General features: G+C 43.0%; 1 protein-coding gene across 1 annotated transcript; it reads left to right on the forward strand.

Annotated features, from left to right (window-relative positions):
* Window positions 1-1,570: 1,570 nt before the first annotated feature.
* On the forward strand, window positions 1,571-21,489 carry LOC124118397 (tyrosine-protein phosphatase 10D-like). Its single transcript, XM_048400095.1, has 15 exons — window positions 1,571-1,668; window positions 2,322-2,834; window positions 2,871-3,227; window positions 8,635-8,716; window positions 9,492-9,556; window positions 10,787-10,863; window positions 11,663-11,747; window positions 12,835-12,908; window positions 15,991-16,027; window positions 16,494-16,591; window positions 16,811-16,936; window positions 18,616-18,767; window positions 19,574-19,709; window positions 20,516-20,643; window positions 20,906-21,489. Exons 1-15 carry the CDS (start codon window positions 1,602-1,604, stop codon window positions 21,192-21,194), a joined length of 2,286 nt encoding a protein of 761 aa, XP_048256052.1. The 5' UTR covers window positions 1,571-1,601; the 3' UTR covers window positions 21,195-21,489.
* Window positions 21,490-21,942: the final 453 nt, after the last annotated feature.

The raw sequence follows: 21,942 nt of genomic DNA on the forward strand, positions 1-21,942 counted from the left end.
TAGTATATTGTTTGAGTAGTTTGTTGCAAGTGTATTTGGTCTCTTGTGGCCGTTTGTATATTAGTGACAGCCAGTTGAACGTGGTAGGGATCCAATTGGACGCAGAAATGGAAAAGAACGAGTACCGAGCAGTCACGTTTTTGACTTTACAGAATAGTACTACCTAAGAAATTCATGACCGCATGTCACAAATGTATGAGGACAAGTGTCCTAGCTATCCAACTGTTGAACGTTATGTTTAAGGCTGGGAGAACAAGCCTTGATGATGACCCCAGGTCTGGACGTCCCTCAACTTCCATCCATAAAGACCCGTGCTCGTGGGTTTCACCGAAGTGGTAAACGTCTGAGACCTGCATCACTTCGGGCTTTCCTCCCACATGAAGCTGACACGCCGTGATATAACTGGAATACTGTTAAAAGCGGCGTTAAACCCAACTCACTCACTCACTCCATCCATAAAGATTCAATCAAGGAGATAGTAAACATATGCTGTCAGATAGGCGTATTACCATTGCTGAACTTAAGGAAGACCATGGATCCACTGAAAACTAATATTCATGAACATTTACATGTGAATAAGATATCTACTCGTTGGGTGACAAAGTTTCAAAATTCTGATCTTGAGGCAAAAAGAAATGACATTACGAGAGACAATTTAGAGCTTATTGAGGAGGATTTTGTCAAATTCAAAAAAAGATTAGTAACGGGTGATGAAACATTCGTTTACCAATTTGATCCCGAGTCAAATCGTCAATCTATGGAAGAGCACCATCCTACTTCTCCGGCACCAAAGAAACTAAAGTCTTCAAGATCAGTGAAGGAGGTTATGGCCACTGTATTCTGGGATGCAAATGGTGTGATCCTTGTTGATTACTTAGAAAGTCAAAAGACGATTGCCGGTGCCTACTGTGCTGATATGCCTATCGCCTGAGACATTATATTAAAGAAAACCTACGAGAGATGCTGACTGCTGGAGTTCTTCTCACAGCTCTCGACTTGCAAAGGCTGCTGTGCGACAATGTCGGTTCGAAAACACATTCACAATTGTTGGTTTTGTTAGAACTTTTGACCAGCCTTCAAAGACACTACATACATACAGCGGGGGCACGGGTGGCCCAGTCGTCGCTGTGCAGAGTTGCGTCCCTTTGGCACGCCAGAAACCTATGATTGTGGGTTCGAATCACGATTCTCCCCGATTATGTTTCCAGGTTCGTCAGCACCACACCCGTGCTCGTGGGTTTCACCGAAGTGGTAAACGTCTGAGATCTGCATCACTTCGGGCTTTCCTCCCACATTAAGCGGATTTGAGAGAACTACTTGTCTATTTATTGCGTTACAGACGTGGCACAAGCAGACACGATGCTACGTTTTCTTAGTTATGGGCCAGTCGTCAATCTATAAACACCGCCCAAATCGGTATTAGGTTTCCCATAAGAATGCACCGATACACTTGACTATGTGACTCTGATGCAGGTAACCTGGCGCCTGTACCCCTCCCCTCTCCAGCATACACGGTATGAGCTGCTGTGGAGACAAGGCTGCATATGGAACATCCCCGTATTGTTTATCATCCAGGTCAACGCCGTGTCCATGGGGATAGAATGCAGGTCACGTGGTTCTCTACCTTGTCCGCTGTAATCATCCTGATTGGTCCAAGGATCCCATGCAGTAAGATTTAATGACGTAATATACTGTGCTTGAGTGAGTGAGTGAATATGGTTTTACGCCGCTTTTGGCAATATTCCAGCAATATCACGGCGGGGACACCAGAAATGGGCTTCACACATTGTATCCATGTCGGGAATCGAACCCGAGTCTTCGGCGTGACGAGCGAACGCTTTAACCACTAGGCTACCCGACCGCCCCAACTGTACTTGAAATTAGCTGGCCAGCAAAAGCAAGTGTACACTAATGTGGGTTTTAGGGTGACAATAATTATACAAACAAGAAATGGTTATTCGATGGTGATGTTTTTGATACGGGTATCAGAGGCCATACTGCTTGCATCGTATCAAAGATTATGTCACAGCAAGTGGCTGTGTTTAGCCAAGTAACGTTTGTAAGTTTTAGATTAAATCAAATTTTCAAGTGTATATTTTCTTTTCCCCGACAGTGTATCTCGACAAGAGTAATCGCTCTGTTTATCTTTAACATTTAGTAAGATAACAGGAACAACAGATTTAATAAGTGTAGAAAGTGTGCATTGACCAAAGGGCGATAACAGTTACTTTGCATGTATTTTGTTGTATTAAGAAATGTGTTATATCATTTTTAACAATGTAAGTGTGTTTCTATGATTGTTCTACCAATTTATATCACAGCATCCCCAGAAAGCACACCATGCAGCAACTGTGACGGTAACAACGTGACCTGTGTTGACGGTGTGTGCTCACCACGCTGTGTCAGTGTGACGTCATCTGGAGAGTGTCTCCAGTGTCGGGACTCCAGGTTCTATGGTAAACAGTGTGAAGATGACTGTCCAGACACCTGTCTCAACTCTCGCTGTCAGATGGACAACACCCGTGTTGTGTGTACAGAGGGATGTGTGGCCGGCAAGAAGGGAGATAACTGTGGCGTGAACTGTCCTACAGCCTGTACACAGTGTGAACGTTATGGTGATGGTTGTACAGGACCGTGTCAGAATCCCCAGTATTACGGTCCACACTGTAGAACACCTTGTTCCTCCAGCTGTACAGATGGATGTAATAGGATCACGGGGGAATGTGGCAGCTGTGAGCCAGGTTACATGGGGGACAAGTGTGATGTTACCTGTCCCCCCAACTGTAGAGATGGATGTGACAAAGACACGGGGGAGTGTGACAGCTGTGAGCCAGGTTATATAGGGAAGTACTGTGGCAGCTGTGAGCCAGGTTACACAGGGGACAAGTGTGATGTTACCTGTCCCCCCAACTGTAGCGATGGATGTGATAAAGACACGGAGGAGTGTTACAGCTGTGTGACAGGTTACACAGGGGACAAGTGTGATGTTACCTGTCCCCCCAACTGTAGAGGTGGATGTGATAAAGACACGGGGGAGTGTGACAGCTGTGAGCCAGGTTACACAGGGGACAAGTGTGATGTTACCTGTCCCCCCAACTGTAGAGGTGGATGTGATAAAGACACGGGGGACTGTGACAGCTGTGAGCCAGGTTACACAGGGAACAAGTGTAACGTTACCTGTCCACTCAACTGCAGAGATGAAGATTGTGGGAACTGCACACCAAGTAGTAAGTTGTAATCCGTTTTAGCTTATTGTGGTTGGTAGTACACTTCTGTGCATCATACGTATACTTACTGCTGTTTCTATAACGATGAATGAGCTACAGATACACAACAAGTCTGACGGCATCAGGCGGTCCACACGGGGGTTACTGGCGAGGGTGGTTGGCGGTTAGGGCGCATTGTGACGGGTGTCGGTGGGTACAGGGTGTTATTGTGACTAATACCTGGCGAGTTACAAGGAGTTGTTGAGGAGGGCGTTACGGGGACGTATTGTGACGGGTGTCGGTGGGTACAGGGTGTTATTGTGACTAATACCTGGCGAGTTACAAGGAGTTGTTGAGGAGGGCGTTACGGGGACGTATTGTGACGGCTGTCGGTGGGTGACAGTAATGGTCGGTTACAGGGATGTATTGTGAGAGTTTTAGTCGGTTCACAGGGATGTATTTTGACAGTTACGGTCGGGTAACAGGGATGTATTGTGACAGTTATGGCCGGTTACAGGGATGTATTGTGAGAGTTTTAGTCGGTTCACAGGGATGTATTGTGACATTTACGGTCGGGTTACAGGGATGTATTGTGACAGTTATGGCCGGTTACAGGGATGTATTGTGAGAGTTTTAGTCGGTTCACAGGGATGTATTTTGACAGTTACGGTCGGGTAACAGGGATGTATTGTGACAGTTATGGCCGGTTACAGGGATGTATTGTGAGAGTTTTAGTCGGTTCACAGGGATGTATTGTGACATTTACGGTCGGGTTACAGGGATGTATTGTGACAGTTATGGCCGGTTACAGGGATGTATTGTGAGAGTTTTAGTCGGTTCACAGGGATGTATTTTGACAGTTACGGTCGGGTAACAGGGATGTATTGTGACAGTTATGGCCGGTTACAGGGATGTATTGTGAGAGTTTTAGTCGGTTCACAGGGATGTATTGTGACATTTACGGTCGGGTTACAGGGATGTATTGTGACAGTTATGGCCGGTTACAGGGATGTATTGTGAGAGTTTTAGTCGGTTCACAGGGATGTATTGTGACAGTTACGGTCGGGTTACAGGGATGTATTGTGACAGTTATGGCCGGTTACAGGGATGTATTGTGACAGTTATAGTCGGTTCACAGGGATGTATTGTGCCAGTTATAGTCGGGTTACAGGGATGTATTGTGACAGTTACGGTCGGGTTACAGGGATGTATTGTGACAGTTATGGACGGTTCACAGGGATGTATTGTGCCAGTTATGATCGGGTTACAGGGATGTATTGTGACAGTTATGGACGGGTTATAATTACAGGGATGTATTGTGACAGTTATGATCGGTTTACGAGGATGTATTGTGACAGTTATAGTCGGTTCACAGGGATGTATTGTGCCAGTTATGATCGGGTTACAGGGATGTATTGTGACAGTTATGGACGGGTTATAATTACAGGGATGTATTGTGACAGTTATGATCGGTTTACGAGGATGTATTGTTACAGTTATGATCGGTTTACGAGGATGTATTGTGACAGTTATGGTCGTTTCACAGGGATGTGTTGTGACAGTTATGATCGGTTTACGAGGATGTATTGTGACAGTTATGATCGGTTTACGAGGATGTATTGTGACAGTCATGGTCGTTTCACAGGGATGTATTGTGACAGTTATGGTCGGGTTACAGGGATGTATTGTGACAGTTGTGGTCGGGTTACAGGGGTGTGTTGTGACAGTTATGGTCGGGTTACAGGGGTGTATTGTGACAGTTATGATCGGTTTACTAGGATGTATTGTGATAGTTATGGTCGTTTCACAGGGATGTATTGTGACAGTTAAGATCGGTTTACGAGGATGTATTGTGACAGTTATGGTCGTTTCACAGGGATGTATTGTAACAGTTATGATCGGTTTACGAGGATGTATTGTGACAGTTATGATCGGTTTACAAGGATGTATTGTGACAGTCATGGTCGTTTCACAGGGATGTATTGTGACAGTTATGGTCGGGTTACAGGGATGTATTGTGACAGTTATAGTCGGTTCACAGGGATGTATTGTGCCAGTTATGGTCGGGTTACAGGGATGTATTGTGACAGTTTTGGTCGGGCTACAGGGATGTATTGTGACAGTTATGGTCGCGTTACAGGGATGTATTTTGACAGTTTTAGTCGGGTTACAGGGATGTATTGTGACAGTTATAGTCGGGTTACAGGGATATATTGTGATAGTTTTAGTCGCGTTACAGTGATGTATTGTGACAATTTTGGTCGGGTTACAGGGATGTATTGTGACATTTATGGCCGGGTTACAGGGATTTATCATTCTATTATGGGTGGGTTACACTGAGCCATAATTAAAGTTGTTGGTGGCATAGCAGGTACTTATGAATACAGTTGTTCACGTTGAAAGAAATGGGTGGGTTCGTATTATGACAGTTATGGTAGAAACGTTTGGATCGCGTTTCATACAAAATTCAAATTCGTTTTACTAAGTACTGTTTATGACGAAACATGGAGGATCGCTTGGTGTAGTGATCTTACTGTTTGTATACCCATCCATTAGCACACATTCTTTGAATATACTCTTCAAAAGGGTAGGGAATACTCAGAAATAACTTAGAATTTCCAAAACGTACCATATATTGGTTTCTTAGTAATAGTTCCATGATAATAATGAACAAATTGGGAACACATTACAACCTGTAGTGATGTATGACAGTAGATGTTATGAACGCCCGCGATAGGGAGAAGTTGGGTAATTTCAAAGTTGACGTTTCTGGATCAGTAGTGCGAAATACCGCCACGATTTGTCTAACATCCATTCACTCGACGAGCATACTGCTTATGAGCCTCCCAATAGCGATTTGAGGGAGCCTGTCCCACTCCTCTTGCAGCTCCTGGCCCAGGTAAGCCATCGTGGTCGGCGGCCTATGACGTTGACGTACACGTCTCCCTATAATGTTCCAGGCATTCTATGGATAGTGTGCTGCTGGAGGTGGGAATTTGCGATCAGTGCACGGTGATCGAGGGCGATCTCGTCCTGAAAACGCCTCGCAAAGGGGACAACATAGGGTGTCAGTATGTTGACCCGATGGTACAGATGGTACCTTCTTTGCACAATATGGAGTGGGGTTCGGTCGGTCTTAGTGACACCTGTCAACTGTCAGAGATCTCAGCTTGACATTGGCTTGAGGTTCACGACCACGCCTATCAGGGAAGTGCAAAGTTAATCAATAATTGACAGAAATAATGGTCCGCAGAGATTAATCGACATTCCTTTAAAGTGTCAAAATCAGGAATGACATCTACAGATGTGTTTGGCGCTACGGTGTGAGGCACGTGTAAACTGAAGGTAGTGGTTTCAGACACAAACGTTCCGTCACAGGATGTAATCTTTGTTCTTTAATACTTTGTATTTACATTTATATTTCATGTTCCCCTAAATGTATAATTTGCTTTTTTCAACAGAACAGAGTGTAAACTAGTTTGCACTTTGTACAGTTCCAAATGCTATTGAAGGAGGGGCAAACACTCCTCTGTCTAGAGGGTCTAGAGGGTCTCATTTGGCCTTCGTCCTTCTTGTGGACATACCTGTAATGCTGTCTTTGGTATGCCTGAAACAGAATCAAGACATTGACTGGCAGTTCGATGATTAGAAAGACTGCCAGCGTCCCAAATTTATAATTAAATTCATACGACATTGTTGTACATGTAGCAGGGCGTGGAGTCGTCCCACAGATGACATCCTTACACTGTCAGCTTGCTGACAGGGTTAACCTCTTTGGTCATGTGGACAAGGCGTCCGACCTCGGATCAGAAGGTCCCTGGTTCGAATCCCATCACGGGATTCGCTACATACACAACAGTCGAATTCAATGATTGTCTCCGTAAAGTCGACGGCATTTAAGGCTGTTATATAGATGCAAAGGAAATCTTCCCGAGACAAGGGAATTAACTGATTATAAAAGTCGAGTTTCCACCCGAAACTGGCTAGAATTTCGGAGTTATCTTTTGGCTAGACTAACGAGTCTATGCATTGTCCTGTCTAAATCGCGTGTCAAAGCATGTGTACCGCCAACTCGTCATATTTTCATGTTTTTAATCAAGGTGCTCACGAGATTTGATGTACTTCGCGAAGTAAAACCCGTTTGATCACAATATTGGTTTTGATCAGATCGCCTTGACTTGGCGCCGCCATTTTGTTTGAAGCAAATGCAAGTGATACGAGAGGTGGAATTTGATTGTCATTAGGAGGGACATATGAATGGACATAACTCGTAATAGCCACTGGTGACGCTACGATCGATATTTTCCAAATCTTTTCATGTTTATAATCAAGGTGCTCAAGTAATTTGACGCTTTTTTGCGAGGTAGGACTCGTTTAGTTACAATATAAAACTTGACTATCGATTAGAGCGTCTTGACTGGGAGCCGCCATTTTGTTTGAAGTGATATGAGATGTGGAATCTGATTGGTCAATAGGAGGGACATAGAAGGGACAGAACTCGTAATAGCCGATCGAGTCACGAAGTTCACGAAAATCCAGCGTAGTTCGGCAAGGATAGGAACTTGACTTTTATAGTCAGTTAGTTCACTTGCCTCGGGAAAATGTGCAAAGGAATATGTTCAATGCGATTGCCCAAACGATTTACATTTAATAGCATTACTTGCATATACAATGTAACAAACACACATACACAGACACATGTACACACATACACAGACGCAGACACATGTACACACATACACAGACGCAGACACACACATACTGACACATACACACAAACGCAGATACACCAATATTCACACAAACACACAGATGCAGAAATACACATACACAGACAGACGCAGACACACCCATACACATGACGCAGGCACACACACACACACACACACACACACACACACACACACACACACACACACACACACACACACACACACACACAAATACGCATCCATACACAAAGATGAAGACATACACATACATATATACACAGACGCAGACACACACACACACATACATAGACAGACGCAGACTCACACATATAATTAGACGCAGACACACACACAGATACGCACACAGAAATGCATACACAGACGCAGACACACAGACTCACACATACAATTAGACGCAGACACACACATACACACGCAGACATACACATACACACGGACACAGACACACATACAGAGAGAGACACATACGCGCACATACACACAAGCTCAGATACACACATACACAGACAAACGCAGACATGCACAGGTAGACATACTGAGCTTTTGAGTCAATATATTTAGATACTGAATCACTGTTTAAATGACCAGCAGACAGCCACAGCTGTTAGCGAGAGGCCAATATATACGGGATGTGCATGTATTCTGTGACTTGATCATGACATTCAACTGGTATATAATGAACACGTTTGTTTCAGCAACAAGAGCCAACGCTGAAGCCGCGTGTGTTGTACTTGTCGCCATCCCCATCCTCATCCTCGTTGTCATCGTGTACAGAAGGTGCGCGGTTCATTGTATTCGTGTATACACCGATACTCCAATTAGAGAATACCACGCCCATAAGCAGAATAACATTAATAAAAGCCTCATTGCATGCTTTTCCGTTTACTCGTTCGTGACCAACTCGTGTTATTCCGGGACAAGCCGAATAGCGACTCGTTTCCCTCTCATGGCCATTTTTGCGACCGGGTTCCGTCTTAGCGTAAACGGGCATACCTAAAACAATTGTCAATTCGTTGGTTCACATATATTTCCCCATATATTTTATATATTTCAGATGCAATTTAAAGCACATCTGGACATGCGGAGTTATACAGTATGATTGAACACATTTAACTGTGTCATGGGTATATTTTTAGATGCAAGACATATGTAAAATCAAAAATTATTTCTGAGGGATTCTTTGACGAAGAAATTGAAATCATACGCGGATTCTGATTGGTTTGGCGTATTTTCGCACATTATATTCATCGATAGAGGGATGAGTCTTCTTGCTGGTTACGGAAAGGGGCGAGTGGTGACGAATGACCGTTTACCATCAAGGCACCGTAAAGTAGGGAACATGTTATTAAGGGTATGTCTTTCCATGTTGGTCCCTGAAACCATTTATGGAACTTTTATCGTCAGCCCGATGCGTGTCACGCTCAACAGTACCCACCCCGCAACGAAGAAGGGATCGAGCCTTACGTTGTCTTGTTTATTTATCATCCACGCCCATCTTGCGGATTTCACGACATGCATAAGAATACCATGTGCCTTTTATTTTCAAACAAAGGCGACGCAAAGGAAGACAGCAGAACCAAAAAGGAACTCCTAATCCAACATACACATCGTGTTCGGGTAAGAATATAGCCAATAGAAAATCGATCTAAACTAATCGATGTGGTGTTAGTATGACTTTTGAGAGTTCCTTTACCTTATTTTGACCAAATCAAGGATCTTGTCAACAAAGGGATAAAATGTATTTAATAAAGCTATTTGTACAAAATTTAATTTCCCACCATGTTCGAGGTCCAATTGAACACAATACAGTAAACTAAGGTTATAACGAACTCAAAGGGACCACAAATTTTAGTTCGTAATAACCGTAGTTCGTCACAAGCATATATACAGCATAACTACAGCAAAAAGTCGGGACAAAAGGTAAGTTCGTTATATCCGTCAGTTCGTTATAAGCGTGTTCGTTATAAACGTAGTTTCCTTTATGTGCACGTGGAAGGTAATTCAGAACTATGCCTATTTCATGTGAAGTTTCATCATGGAATACTACTTACATCGACTTCCTTGGCTTCATATCTGGGCAGGACAGTGTTACATGTGTCCATCCTCCTGAGGCAAGTCCAGTTTCCACCCTTGCCGAACGAGGCTGGAATTTCCAGGCTCGACCGTAGCGCCACTAGTGGCTATTACGAGTTATGTCCCTTCTACGTCCCTCCTTTTGACCAATCAGATTCCCCTCTCATATCACTTGCATTGGCCTCAAACAAAATGGCGGCGCCCAATTAAGACGATCTGATCGATAAACAATATCTATATTGTAATAAAACGGGTCTTACCTCGCGAAGTGCATCAAGATCACTCGAGCACCTTGATTAAAAACATGAAAAGGTTTGCAAAATATCTGTCAACGCCCAGTCGACAGTACACATGCTTTGCAAATCCTGCAGTCGACCGAAATCTGCATGTTGAAATCTATGTTGTTTACGAAACATGTGACTAGTTCGTTACGCGATTTTGATTTGACCATGCATAGACTCATTAATGCAGCCAAAATGTAACTCCTGAATTCCAGCCTAGTTCGGCAAGGTTAGAAACTGTACTTTAATAGACAGTTAACGCCCTTGCCCCGGGGAGATGACAGGTGTCATGTTACTGGGATTTTACTGCATGTTATGGGATTTTACTGTTTTCGAAGTTACATACATGTTAATCTGCGTGTCTTCGTGACCGGAAAATGTAAGACACATAACGAGACTTAACATTAGGATAAGACGAAAATTCTGCAAACGAATGTATACATGCAACCTAAGTGTGCATTCCGTACATATTAATCATATGTCCATCTTCCAGTCTATACACTAGGCGGGGACATGTGTGATGAGCTGAGCGGGGACACGTCGAAGGAGGTCATGGAGGGGGAGTTTAAAGTAGGTATACTTCAAGGTTCTGAATACATCATCAACCGTAGGGGGGGCACGGGTGGCCCAGTCGTCTAATTGCCGCAGATTTCATCCCTTGGGCACGCCAGAAACCTATTATTGTTGGTTCGAATCCCGGTTCGCCCTGATTATGTTTCTAGGTTTGTCAGCACCATACCAGCTCGTGGGTTTCACCGAAGTGGTAAACGTCTGAGATTTGCATCACTTCGGGTTCCCCCCCCCCACCCCCCCCCCCCCCCACACACACACACACATTAAGCTGACACGCCGTGATATAACTGGAATATTGTTAAAAGCGGCGTTAAATCCAACTCACACACTCACTCAACCGTACGATAAAAAATAATGTGATGCTATATGGCGAGTGGGTGGTCTGTGGTTAACGCTGCTAAAATTTGGAGGCTTACGTCCTTGATGCAAATATGATGTTTATCGGCGAGGGATCTTAACATAGGATGGATGTGAGATTCGAACCACACACCCGGGTTGCCGTTGTGCGAAGCGATCTTAGCGCTAGGGTGATCGTAACTTCCATACCATAACATAGACTTACGACAGTCGTAGCGTTAAGGTTGGTTTGTACAACGGCACCCAGGACCTTAAGGTACATCCCTGCACATAGACTCCCTGATATATAGATAGGGGAGTGTTGTGTGACTTGGCAGATTCTGTGTCTCAAACCCCGACCATATTTGCCTAGTCAATATCCAAGTAGTTACTCCCTGACATATCACTCTCTGCGGCTTTAAACACCACTCGCATACAAGCTATTATGTTTCTGTTTTAGAAACTGCCTTCTTATATAAAACCAGTAAATTGTGCCACTTTGGACGAAAACGAAGGGAAGAACAGATACAAAGATATCCTGCCATGTATGTAATTATATATCCTGCTGTACTCTTTATTTGGAGTCATTTTAAAAAAAACAACTTTATACTTACTTTAATTAATCTTAGATAGGTAGAATTTTGCGGTTCGTTATGGAACTTCTACTTTGAGTAAATGTTCGAAATTGGAGTTTATGGATATCTATGAATTGCTGATCCTTTTCGCGAACACCAGGGGCCACTTGCACAAAGCCATCTTAGCGCTAAGACTATCTTAAGACTATGTTAAATTTGGGAGTTACAATCATCTTAGCGCTAAGATCGCTTTGTGCAAGTGGGCCAAGGTGTCATCACCATTTTTTCAGCGATCCATAATTATAATGTTCACTGTTTGGGCTTCTGCGCCAAATCAGACCGCCTCCGTGGTCTAGTGGTAGAGCGTCCGCCCGGAGAGCGGAAGGCCAGGGGTTCGATCCCCGGCCGCGTCATACCAAAAGACGTTAAAAGATGGTACTTGTTGTTACCCTGTCTGGCGCTCGTCATTAAGGGGCTAAAGCAAGGACTGGTCGGCTCGGAGTCAGTATACTGTGTCTGAGTGGGGTATTCATGTTAAACTGCGGCATGGTATCTCAGTGTGCTAGCACTATAAATCGGCATCAGTCCGGACTAGTACAAGCAGCCACACAAACACACACACGTACATGCACGTCACTATATAAGTGCAATAATCTTGGACGCGACGTTAAACCCAATTTCACCTCACCTCACCTCTGCGCCAAATTGAGTCTGTTTTGGTGGATAATCGAGACTGGTTGTCTCTTGCGTTGACGTTTTCAATTTCACATTCAATTTCGAGGTTTAATCATATCTAAAACATACAGATTCACACGGAGGACATTTCTCTGATGTTGGTCAGCCTTATCACCCTATTTTCGAAATATTCTCCATGTCACGTGCTCCTTAACAGTAGCATCAAACAGACATGGCGGATAGATATCTGATAAAATGCATGTCCCATTTGCTTGTAACACACGCGTGTCCGACCAACTGCTACTGTTATCGCCGTTATTGCAGAGAAACAGTTCAATCCTGCCACAAAAACAGCATAAGATGTGATTTTTGGTATTTACAGTTGATGCTACACGAGTGCCCCTTGAGATTGAAAATGAAGATGACAGCGACTACATCAACGCCTCTTACATAGATGTAAGTTATGAACAATTTAGGTTGGTTCTTATTAGATTTTGTGTGGTTCTTGTATTAAGTGTGGTTCTCGTATTTATTATGGTTCTTGTATTTAATGTGGTTCTCGTATTTCGTGCGATGCTTCTTTTTTTTCTGTGGTTCTTGTATTTAGTGTGGATCTCGTATTTAGTGTCACAGTGGTTCTTGAATTTAGTGTGGTTCTTGTATTTAGTGTGTTTCTTGTATTTACTGTGGTTCTTGTGTTTACCGTGGTTCTTGTATTTAGTGTGGTTCTCGTATTTAGTGTGGTTCTTGTATTTACTGTGGTTCTCGTATTTACCGTGGTTCTTGTATTTACCGTGGTTCTTGTATTTACTGTGGTTCTTGTATTTACTGTGTTTCTTGTATTTATCGTGGTTCTCGTATTGAGTGTGGTTCTTGTATTTACTGTGGTTCTCATATTTAGTGTGGTTCTCGTATTTACTGTGATTCTTGTATTAAGTGTGGTTCTCGTGTTTAGTGTGGTTCTTGTATTTACTGTGGTTCTTGTATTTACCGTGGTTCTTGTATTTACTGTGGTTCTTGTATTTAGTGTGGTTCTTGTATTTAGTGTGGTTCTCGTATATACGGTGTTTCTTGTATTTACTGTGGTTCTTGTATTTAGTGTGGTTCTCGTATTTACTTTGGTTCTCGTATTTAGTGTGGTTCTTGTATTTACTGTGGTTCTTGTATTTAGTGTGGTTCTTGTATTTACTGTGGTTCTCGTATTTATTGTGGTTCTCGTATTTAGTGTGGTTCTCGTATTTAGTGTGGTTCTCGTATTTACTTTGGTTCTCGTATTTAGTGTGGTTCTTGTATTTACTGTGGTTCTTGTATTTACTGTGGTTCTTGTATTTAGTGAGGTTCTTGTATTTACTATGGTTCTTGTATTTAGTGTGGTTCTCGTATTTAGTGTGGTTCTCGTATTTACTGTGGTTCTCATATTTAGTGTGGTTCTCGTATTTAGTGTGTTTCTTGTATTTAGTGTGGTTCTTGTATTTACTGGGGTTTTGTATCCTGTGGTTCCTGTATTTAGTATGTTTCTAGTATTTACTGTGGTTCTTGTATTTAGTGTTGTTCTCGTATTTAATGTGTTTCTTGTATTTACTGTGGTTCTTGTATTTAGTGTGGTTCTCGTATTTAGTGTGGTTCTTGTATTACCGTGGTTCTTGTATTTAGTGTGGTTCTTGTATTTAGTGTGGTTCTTGTATTTACTGTGGTTCTCGTATTTAGTGTGGTTCTCGTATTTAGTGTGGTTCTCGTATTTGGTGTGGTTCTTGTATTTACCGTGGTTCTTGTATTTACTGTGGTTCTTGTATTTACTGTGGTTCTTGTATTAAGTGTGGTTCTTGTATTTAGTGTGGTTCTTGTATTTACTGTTGTTCTAGTATTTAGTGTAGTTCTCGTATTTAGTGTGTTTCTTGTATTTAGTGTGTTTCTCGTATTTACTGGGGTTCTTGTATCCTGTGGTTCTCGGATTTAGTGTGTTTCTAGTATTTACTGTGGTTCTTGTATTTAGTGTTGTTCTCGTATTTAGTGTGTTTCTTGTATTTACTGTGGTTCTTGTATTTAGTGTGGTTCTCGTATTTAGTGCGGTCCTTGTATTTAGTGTGGTTCTCGTATTGAGTGTTTCTTGTATTTACTGTGGTTCTTGTATTTAGAGTGGTTCTCGTTTTTAGTGTGTTTCTTGTATTTACTGTGGTTCTTTTATTTAGTGTTGTTCTCGTATTTAGTGGTTTTCTTGTATTTACTTTGGTTCTTTTATTTAGTGTGGTTCTCGTATTTAGTGCGGTTCTTGTATTTACTGTGGTTCTCGTATTTAGTGTTTCTTGTATTTACTGTGGTTCTTGTATTTAGTGTGGTTCTCGTATTTAGTGTCTTTCTTGTATTTACTGTGGTTCTTGTATTTCTATTGATGCTTCTTTTTTTACTGTGGTTCTTGTGTTTAGAGTGTTTCTTGTATTTACTGTGGTTCTTGTATTTAGTGTGGTTCTTGTATTTACATGGGTTCTTGTATCCTGTGGTTCTAGTATTTAGTATGTTTCGAGTATTTACTGTGGTTCTTGTATTTAGTGTTGTTCTCGTATTTAGTGGTTTTCTTGTATTTACTGTGGTTCTTGTATTTAGTGTGGTTCTCGTATTTAGTGCGGTTCTTGTATTTAGTGTGGTTCTCGTATTTAGTGTTTCTTGTATTTACTGTGGTTCTTGTATTTAGTGTGGTTCTCGTATTTAGTGTCTTTCTTGTATTTACTGTGGTCTTGTATTTAGTGTGGTTCTCGTATTTAGTTTGGTTCTTGTATTTACTGTGGTTCTTGTATTTCTAGTGATGCTTCTTTTTTTACTGTGGTTCTTGTATTTAGAACGTTTCTTGTATTTACTGTGGTTCTTGTATTTAGCTCGTTTCTTGTATAAAGTGTCACAGTGGTTCTCGTATTTAGTGTAGTTCTAGTATTTGGAGTTGAGTATTTGGATTCGAACCTCAGACTCGTCCTAATAATGTTACTTGGTTGGGAAGCATCACAGCGAGCTCGGGGGTTTCTCCAAGGATGTACTCGTCTGTGACCGGCATCACTACACTACACTACACAGTTACAGTGGTGAGACCGCCTCCGTGGTCTAGTGGTAGAGCGTCCGACCGGAGAGCGGAAGGTACGGGGTTCGATCCCCGAACTCGTCATACCAAACAAACGTTAAAAGATGGTACTTGTTGTTACCCTTAACTCATTAAGGGATTAAATCATTTTTAACATGAATACCCCACTCAGACACATTGTACTTTATAAATCTTTAACTTTCAATACAAGAGTCCGAGCCGACCAGTCCTTGTTTTAGCCCCTTAATGCCGAGCTCCAGACAGGGTAACAACAAGTACCATCTTTTAACATCTTTTGGTATGACGCGGTCGGGGACCGAACCCCGGACCTTCCGCTCTCCGGGCGGACGCTCTACCACTAGACCACGGAGGCGGTCTGATATTTCTGGAATAATGCTCACAGCTCAACGAAGTCGCTTAATAATGTATTGGGAGTTACACAGTTACTCATGGAGACTCTCTCCCCCACAGGGATACATGGACCAGACCCGCTATGTTGCAACCCAAGGTACGTGGAGACTTTCATGGGTTTGGTAAACTACTTTCTTCCTCATCTCCACGCATATAATAAATAATACTACCAAAAGATACTCGTGTCTATCCTACTATGTCGACATTCAAATTGCTTCTTAGTTTAATATGACTATGCCAATACTCATGTCAATCGGAACACAACAACGAACTCATCATTACGGGAATTTTTATTTTCGCTTTAATATGGATATAGTTACGAATTCATTTCAATATTTCTTGCGTTTATGGCCTCGTATAAACGTGTTAAACTCCAAACTCTAAACGCTAAAACATATTAAAGTCAATTCATATGAATAAATACGTCAACAATAATAACTTGACAGACTGCTTATTTCATCATTAACACAAAAACCAGGACAGATCTCTTGGTTAATCAATCAAATGCCATGGAATGGCATGCAACGTATTTGCTATAGATAGCCTTGAAAACCTTTCTACAGGGCCCTTGGAACACACAAAGAACGACTTCTGGAGGATGATATGGCAACTGAACACCGCCAAGATTGTCATGGTTACTAACCTCATGGAGTCGGGGAAGGTAAGAATACATTATGTCAGCTTCTGGCAAAAAAATAATAATCAAGACGTCTCCAACCATGAAGTGATGATATCGACGACGTTCATGTACAAATATATTTTGGACTGCCGATACAAACATCTTTACTCACCATGATATCATCACATTAAGTATTATGAGCAAATAATATTACTACTACATTCATAACCCTATGTATATATATATCATGCATTCTCTCAGTTGAAGTGCTACATGTACTGGCCATTCTGCAGCTCTGAGTCCACGATGTACGGCAGTATAAGTGTTCAGTGCGCGAAAGAGGAGGTCTACGAGACCTACACCCTCCGCTCAATGGCGATCTGGAAGGTAGGTGACCTTCACCCAGCGCTTCCTGTTCATATGGAAGGTAGGTGACCTTAAACACCCGTCCGCCTCCTGGCCATCTGGAAGTTAGGTGACCTACACCCTCCGCTCCCTGAACACCTAGAAGTTAGCTGACCTACACCCTCCGCTCCCTGAACACCTAGAAGTTAGGTGACCTACACTCTCCGCTCCCTGAACACCTAGAAGTTAGGTGACCTACACCCTCCGCTCCCTGAACACCTAGAAGTTAGGTGACCTACACCCTCCGCTCAATGGCGATCTGGAAGGTAGGTGACCTACACCCTCCGCTCCCTGAACAGCTAGAAGTTAGCTGACCTACACCCTCCGCTCCCTGAACACCTAGAAGGTAGGTGACCTACACCCTCCGCTCCCTGAACACCTAGAAGTTAGCTGACCTACACCCTCCGCTCAATGGCGATCTGGAAGGTAGGTGACCTACACCCTCCGCTCCCTGAACAGCTAGAAGTTAGCTGACCTACACCCTCCGCTCCCTGAACACCTAGAAGGTAGGTGACCTACACCCTCCGCTCCCTGAACACCTAGAAGGTAGGCGACCTACACCATCCGCTCCCTGAACACCTAGAAGGTAGGCGACCTACACCCTCCGCTCCCTGAACACCTAGAAGGTAGGTGACCTACACCTTCCGCTCCCTGAACACCTAGAAGGACAATGTAGGTGACCTACACCCTCCGCTCCCTGAACAGCTAGAAGTTAGCTGACCTACACCCTCCGCTCCCTGAACACCTAGAAGGTAGGTGACCTACACCCTCCGCTCAATGGCGATCTGTAAGTTAGGTGTCCTACACCCTCCGCCCCGTGGTCTTTGTGAACGTAGGTGACCTTTTGGAAGTTTCCTGGCCATATGGAGGGTAGGTGACCTAGTGGTTAGGTTACCTAGACCCTCCACCCCCTGGCCACATAGTGGTTAGGTTACCTAGACCCTCCATCCCCTGGCCACATAGTGGTTAGGTTACCTAGACCCTCCACCCCCTGGCCACATAGTGGTTAGGTTACCTAGACCCTCCACCCCCTGGTCCTATAGTAGGCGGGATAGCTACACCCTCCACCCCCTGGTCCTATAGTAGGCGGGATAACTACACCCTCCACCCCCTGGTCCTATAGTAGGCGGGATAGCTACACCCTCCACCCCCTGGTCCTATAGTAGGCGGGATAGCTACACCCTCCACCCCCTGGTCCTATATTAGGCGGGATAGCAACACCCTCCATCCCCAGGTCCTATAGTAGGCGGGATAGCTACACCCTCCACCCCCTGGTCCTATATTAGGCGGGGTAGCTACACCCTCCACCCCCTGGTCCTATAGTAGGCGGGATAGCAACACCCTCAACCCCCTGGTCCTATAGTAGGTGGGATAGCTACACCCTCCACCCCGTGGTCCTATAGTAGGCGGGATAGCTACACCCTCCACACCCAGGCCCTATAGAAGGCGGGATCGCTACACCCTCCACCCCGTGGTCCTATAGTAGGCGGGATAGCTACACCCTCCACACCCTGGTCCTATAGTAGGCGGGATAGCTACACCCTCCACTCACTAGCCATATAGAACAAATTATACCTACAACCCATGGACCCGCCCCTAGCAATGTAATGCAAGTGAGCTCTCCGCACCGGTTGAAACGTTGCTGTTTTATGTCATTACAGGAAGCTACAGAGACAAGAATGATCAAGCAGTTCCACTTCACACAGTGGCCCGACCACGGGGTTCCCAGTGACACTACAGCACTATTACACTTCAACAAAGTAGTGAAGGACACGGCACTACCACTGTCAGGGCCATTAGTGGTTCACTGCAGGTAACAGATATTTATTCCAAATATCTGTTTCACGTACAATAAGAAAAACGTATGTATCTTATTAGTAGACAAACACAACTTAATCGTTAACGAAGGCATTGCCCGTAACTTGTGTAGCGGCAGCACATGCTCACACCTGTCGTCAGAATTGGTAACTTGCAATGATTCAAGGTTCTTGAATTAATATATTTGGAATAGTTCTTCGGTCAAATGAAATATGGCATTGACGTTTGTTATCAATATGTACGATCCACACTTTTCACACAGTAATGGATTTGACGAATATGCAGGTTCGTTTTTGCTGAAGCAATTGATTGTGTTGAATATATGACACGTTTTAATTGAAAGCAACTTATTTTATTCTTTGTAAGACGTCTCAGAGCTACATCTTGTTCCTTCATCAGGTAAATGGTGAAGCAAGAATGAGCTCTGAAATGTCGATCAAAGAATAAAATAAGTTGCTTTCCATTAAAAAGTGTCATATATTCATGCTCTCCCAACTTCTAAATGCCTATCAAAGAATTCATTGTGTTGCTTGTCCAACTTCTAAATGCCTATCAAAGAATTCATTGTGTTGCTTGTCCAACTTCTAAATGCCTATCAAAGAATTCATTGTGTTGCTTGTCCAACTTCTAAATGCCTATCAAAGAATTCATTGTGTTGCTTGTCCAACTTCTGAATGCCTATCAAAGAATTCATTGTGTTGCTTGTCCGACTTCTAAATGCCTATCAAAGAATTCATTGTGTTGCTTGTCCGACTTCTAAATGCCTATCAAAGTATTCATTGTGTTTCTTGGCCTATACAGTGCAGGTGTTGGACGGACTGGCACTTTCTTAGCGTTGGACTACTTACTGGACCAGGCAAGGAGCGAGGGCCGAGTCTGTGTCTACAACTGTGTGCAACACTTCCGTAGGGAGAGGATGAAAATGGTTCAAACAAAAGTTAGTTTATTACTAAAAGATTACTCAAATGTCTGACTGAAAGTTCTGCGAACTTATGAAATAGTCTGCCGATCTGGCGTTGCATCTGCAGATCCGCCGTCACATGGCTTAAACAACAAATAAACAAACAAACAGCATATGCAGGTGTTAATCCCTTATCAGAGAAGGTAATTCGGAATAAAAATCCTTCGAGACATGTTAGTTGCATGCAATGTTTTGTGAAACAAGGAAGAGATATCAAGAGTGTTTCACGTTTTTGTTCACGTTTAAAACCACATCACACCTTAAGAATAATATCACGGGAATCCTTTGACCACATACGTTACACAAGATTTCTCGTCTGTGACACTGTTGGTACAACCAGAGGTAGAAGGTGACCAATGGTTATGCATGCAGCAAACATTGCTGTGACGCCCCTCTACAGGGTCAGGTCAACGGTAGACGGTGTCTTTCTTCCTATTTTTCCTCCTCAAAATATGTTGACCCAAGTGTGCAGAAATTCAGCATAACTGTTTAGTCTCCACAATCGTTATAAGTGAATAATATTATTACGTTACTTCTAAAAGAAAACAAACGGGATAAAAATGTTCCAATGTTAATGCTGACAAGGACTTTGGTTAAATTGCTGTCATTGACGACATTATCAAATGTTGACCATGTGTTTTACGTTGTCCTGACACTATTAATATCAGTTCAGGATCAATATGCATGTTGTATTCCTGAAGTACAAAAACTTCCATTTTGTATGTTTATTCAAGAGACACGTTTAAATTTCGAAAGTTTGAGTTTGTGTGATGTATTTTCAGGAGCAGTATATATTCATACACAGCATTCTCCTGGATGCCTTGCAATGTGAACAGACCTTGACTCGCCCCATCGAGCCAGTACACATCCAGTGTGAGACATGCTGGAACCAGATTAATAATAAGCACAGGTGAGTGAGTGAGTGAGTGAGTGAGTGAGTGAGTGAGTGAGTGAGTGAGTGAGTGTGTGAGTGAGTGGGTGGGTGGGTGGGTGAGTGAGTGAGTGAGTGAGTGAGTGAGTGAGTGAGTGAGTGAGTGTGTGAGTGAGTGAGTGAGTGAGTGAGTGAGTGAGTGAGTGGGTGGGTTGGTGGGTGGGTGGGTGAGTGAGTGAGTGAGAGTGGGTGAGTGAATTAAATGCAAAATATTGTACTGTACATCTGATTTTGATTTTAGGGTCAATATGGACATTTCATCCATTGACAGTGATGAAGAAGATGTTCTGTATGAAAATGTTCCCCATCACTGGGCACGTCAGCTTCAACAAAGAAGTGGAGATGCGGCCTCTCTTCCCGACGTCTGTGACGTGGTCTGTGAAACAATGCCCTTGCTGTCTAGTGCAACAAACACCTCAAGCGAGGAGAGGAGCCCGGAAGAGAAGACGGACGACGAGGGAGGAAGGATGAGTTGGGTGTCGCCTCTGTTAGGTACAAGTGACAGGATACAGGAGACGGGTTACGAGTGACAAGTCACTGTTTCGTTCTGCCACATATTCCAGAGTTCCTTGAATACATATTTTGTTCATACTGTGCGTGTGTAGTGATAAGTAGGGTAGTGCATCGTATTGGTAAATTTCGTTTAAAGTCATCCATATCTTGTATGTGTTTCTCATCTACAACCTTAACCAGCATGAGAGAGGGCAGACGAAATATGATAAGAAAAAGTTGGGTTTTTTTAATACAAAATAAACTGATGTTGTGTAACTTAATCTATAACATTTTAAAGTTTTAAAACTTTTGCTATCAGTCTTTAATAATTTATTTGTGACATAGATCGAGTTACTTAGCTTCATTAACGACTATGGTTGTATTATAGACTTCAGTGTGAAAGACTGATTTTTCTGAAGTTGAGAAAAAAGATATTTTCATTGCAGTGAACATAACACTTGATATTTCACTGCAGTGACACGTTTACGGAACTATTGTTTTACAAGAGTTACCTCCCCTTAAATTGTCTCCCTTTAGCGTAAATGTCAAGCCCGTACACAAACTGTTGACGTCCTTTTTACGTTAGTTCCACATTCAACAAAGCAAAATAATGACAGATGGTCTTTTATGGAGTCAATATCACTTCTTTGCCGTTTGTTATCCTCTCGAAAATGATTCGTTATAAATTGTACATTTCTCATTTAACTCGTCAATCGAGACTGTTCGTTTCGCAAAGCGCCATTTTTGTTACTTGACCAGCGTGTATTCTTTCGCTTCCAACAGCGG

The sequence above is a fragment of the Haliotis rufescens genome, unplaced genomic scaffold (assembly GCF_023055435.1).
Source record: "Haliotis rufescens isolate VD_foot unplaced genomic scaffold, xgHalRufe1.0.p SCAF_2, whole genome shotgun sequence".
Taxonomy (NCBI): Eukaryota; Metazoa; Mollusca; class Gastropoda; order Lepetellida; family Haliotidae; genus Haliotis; species Haliotis rufescens.

Bases quoted from the DNA above. Each gene is read 5' to 3' on its own strand.
- LOC124118397 (XM_048400095.1), top strand. From the start codon at position 1,602: ATGCAGGTCACGTGGTTCTCTACCTTGTCCGCTGTAATCATCCTGATT. The intron at 2,835-2,870 runs GTTATATAGGGA...GCTGTGAGCCAG, and splicing joins GTGTGACAGCTGTGAGCCAG to GTTACACAGGGGACAAGTGT. The intron at 18,768-19,573 runs GTAACAGATATT...TGGCCTATACAG, and splicing joins CCATTAGTGGTTCACTGCAG to TGCAGGTGTTGGACGGACTG.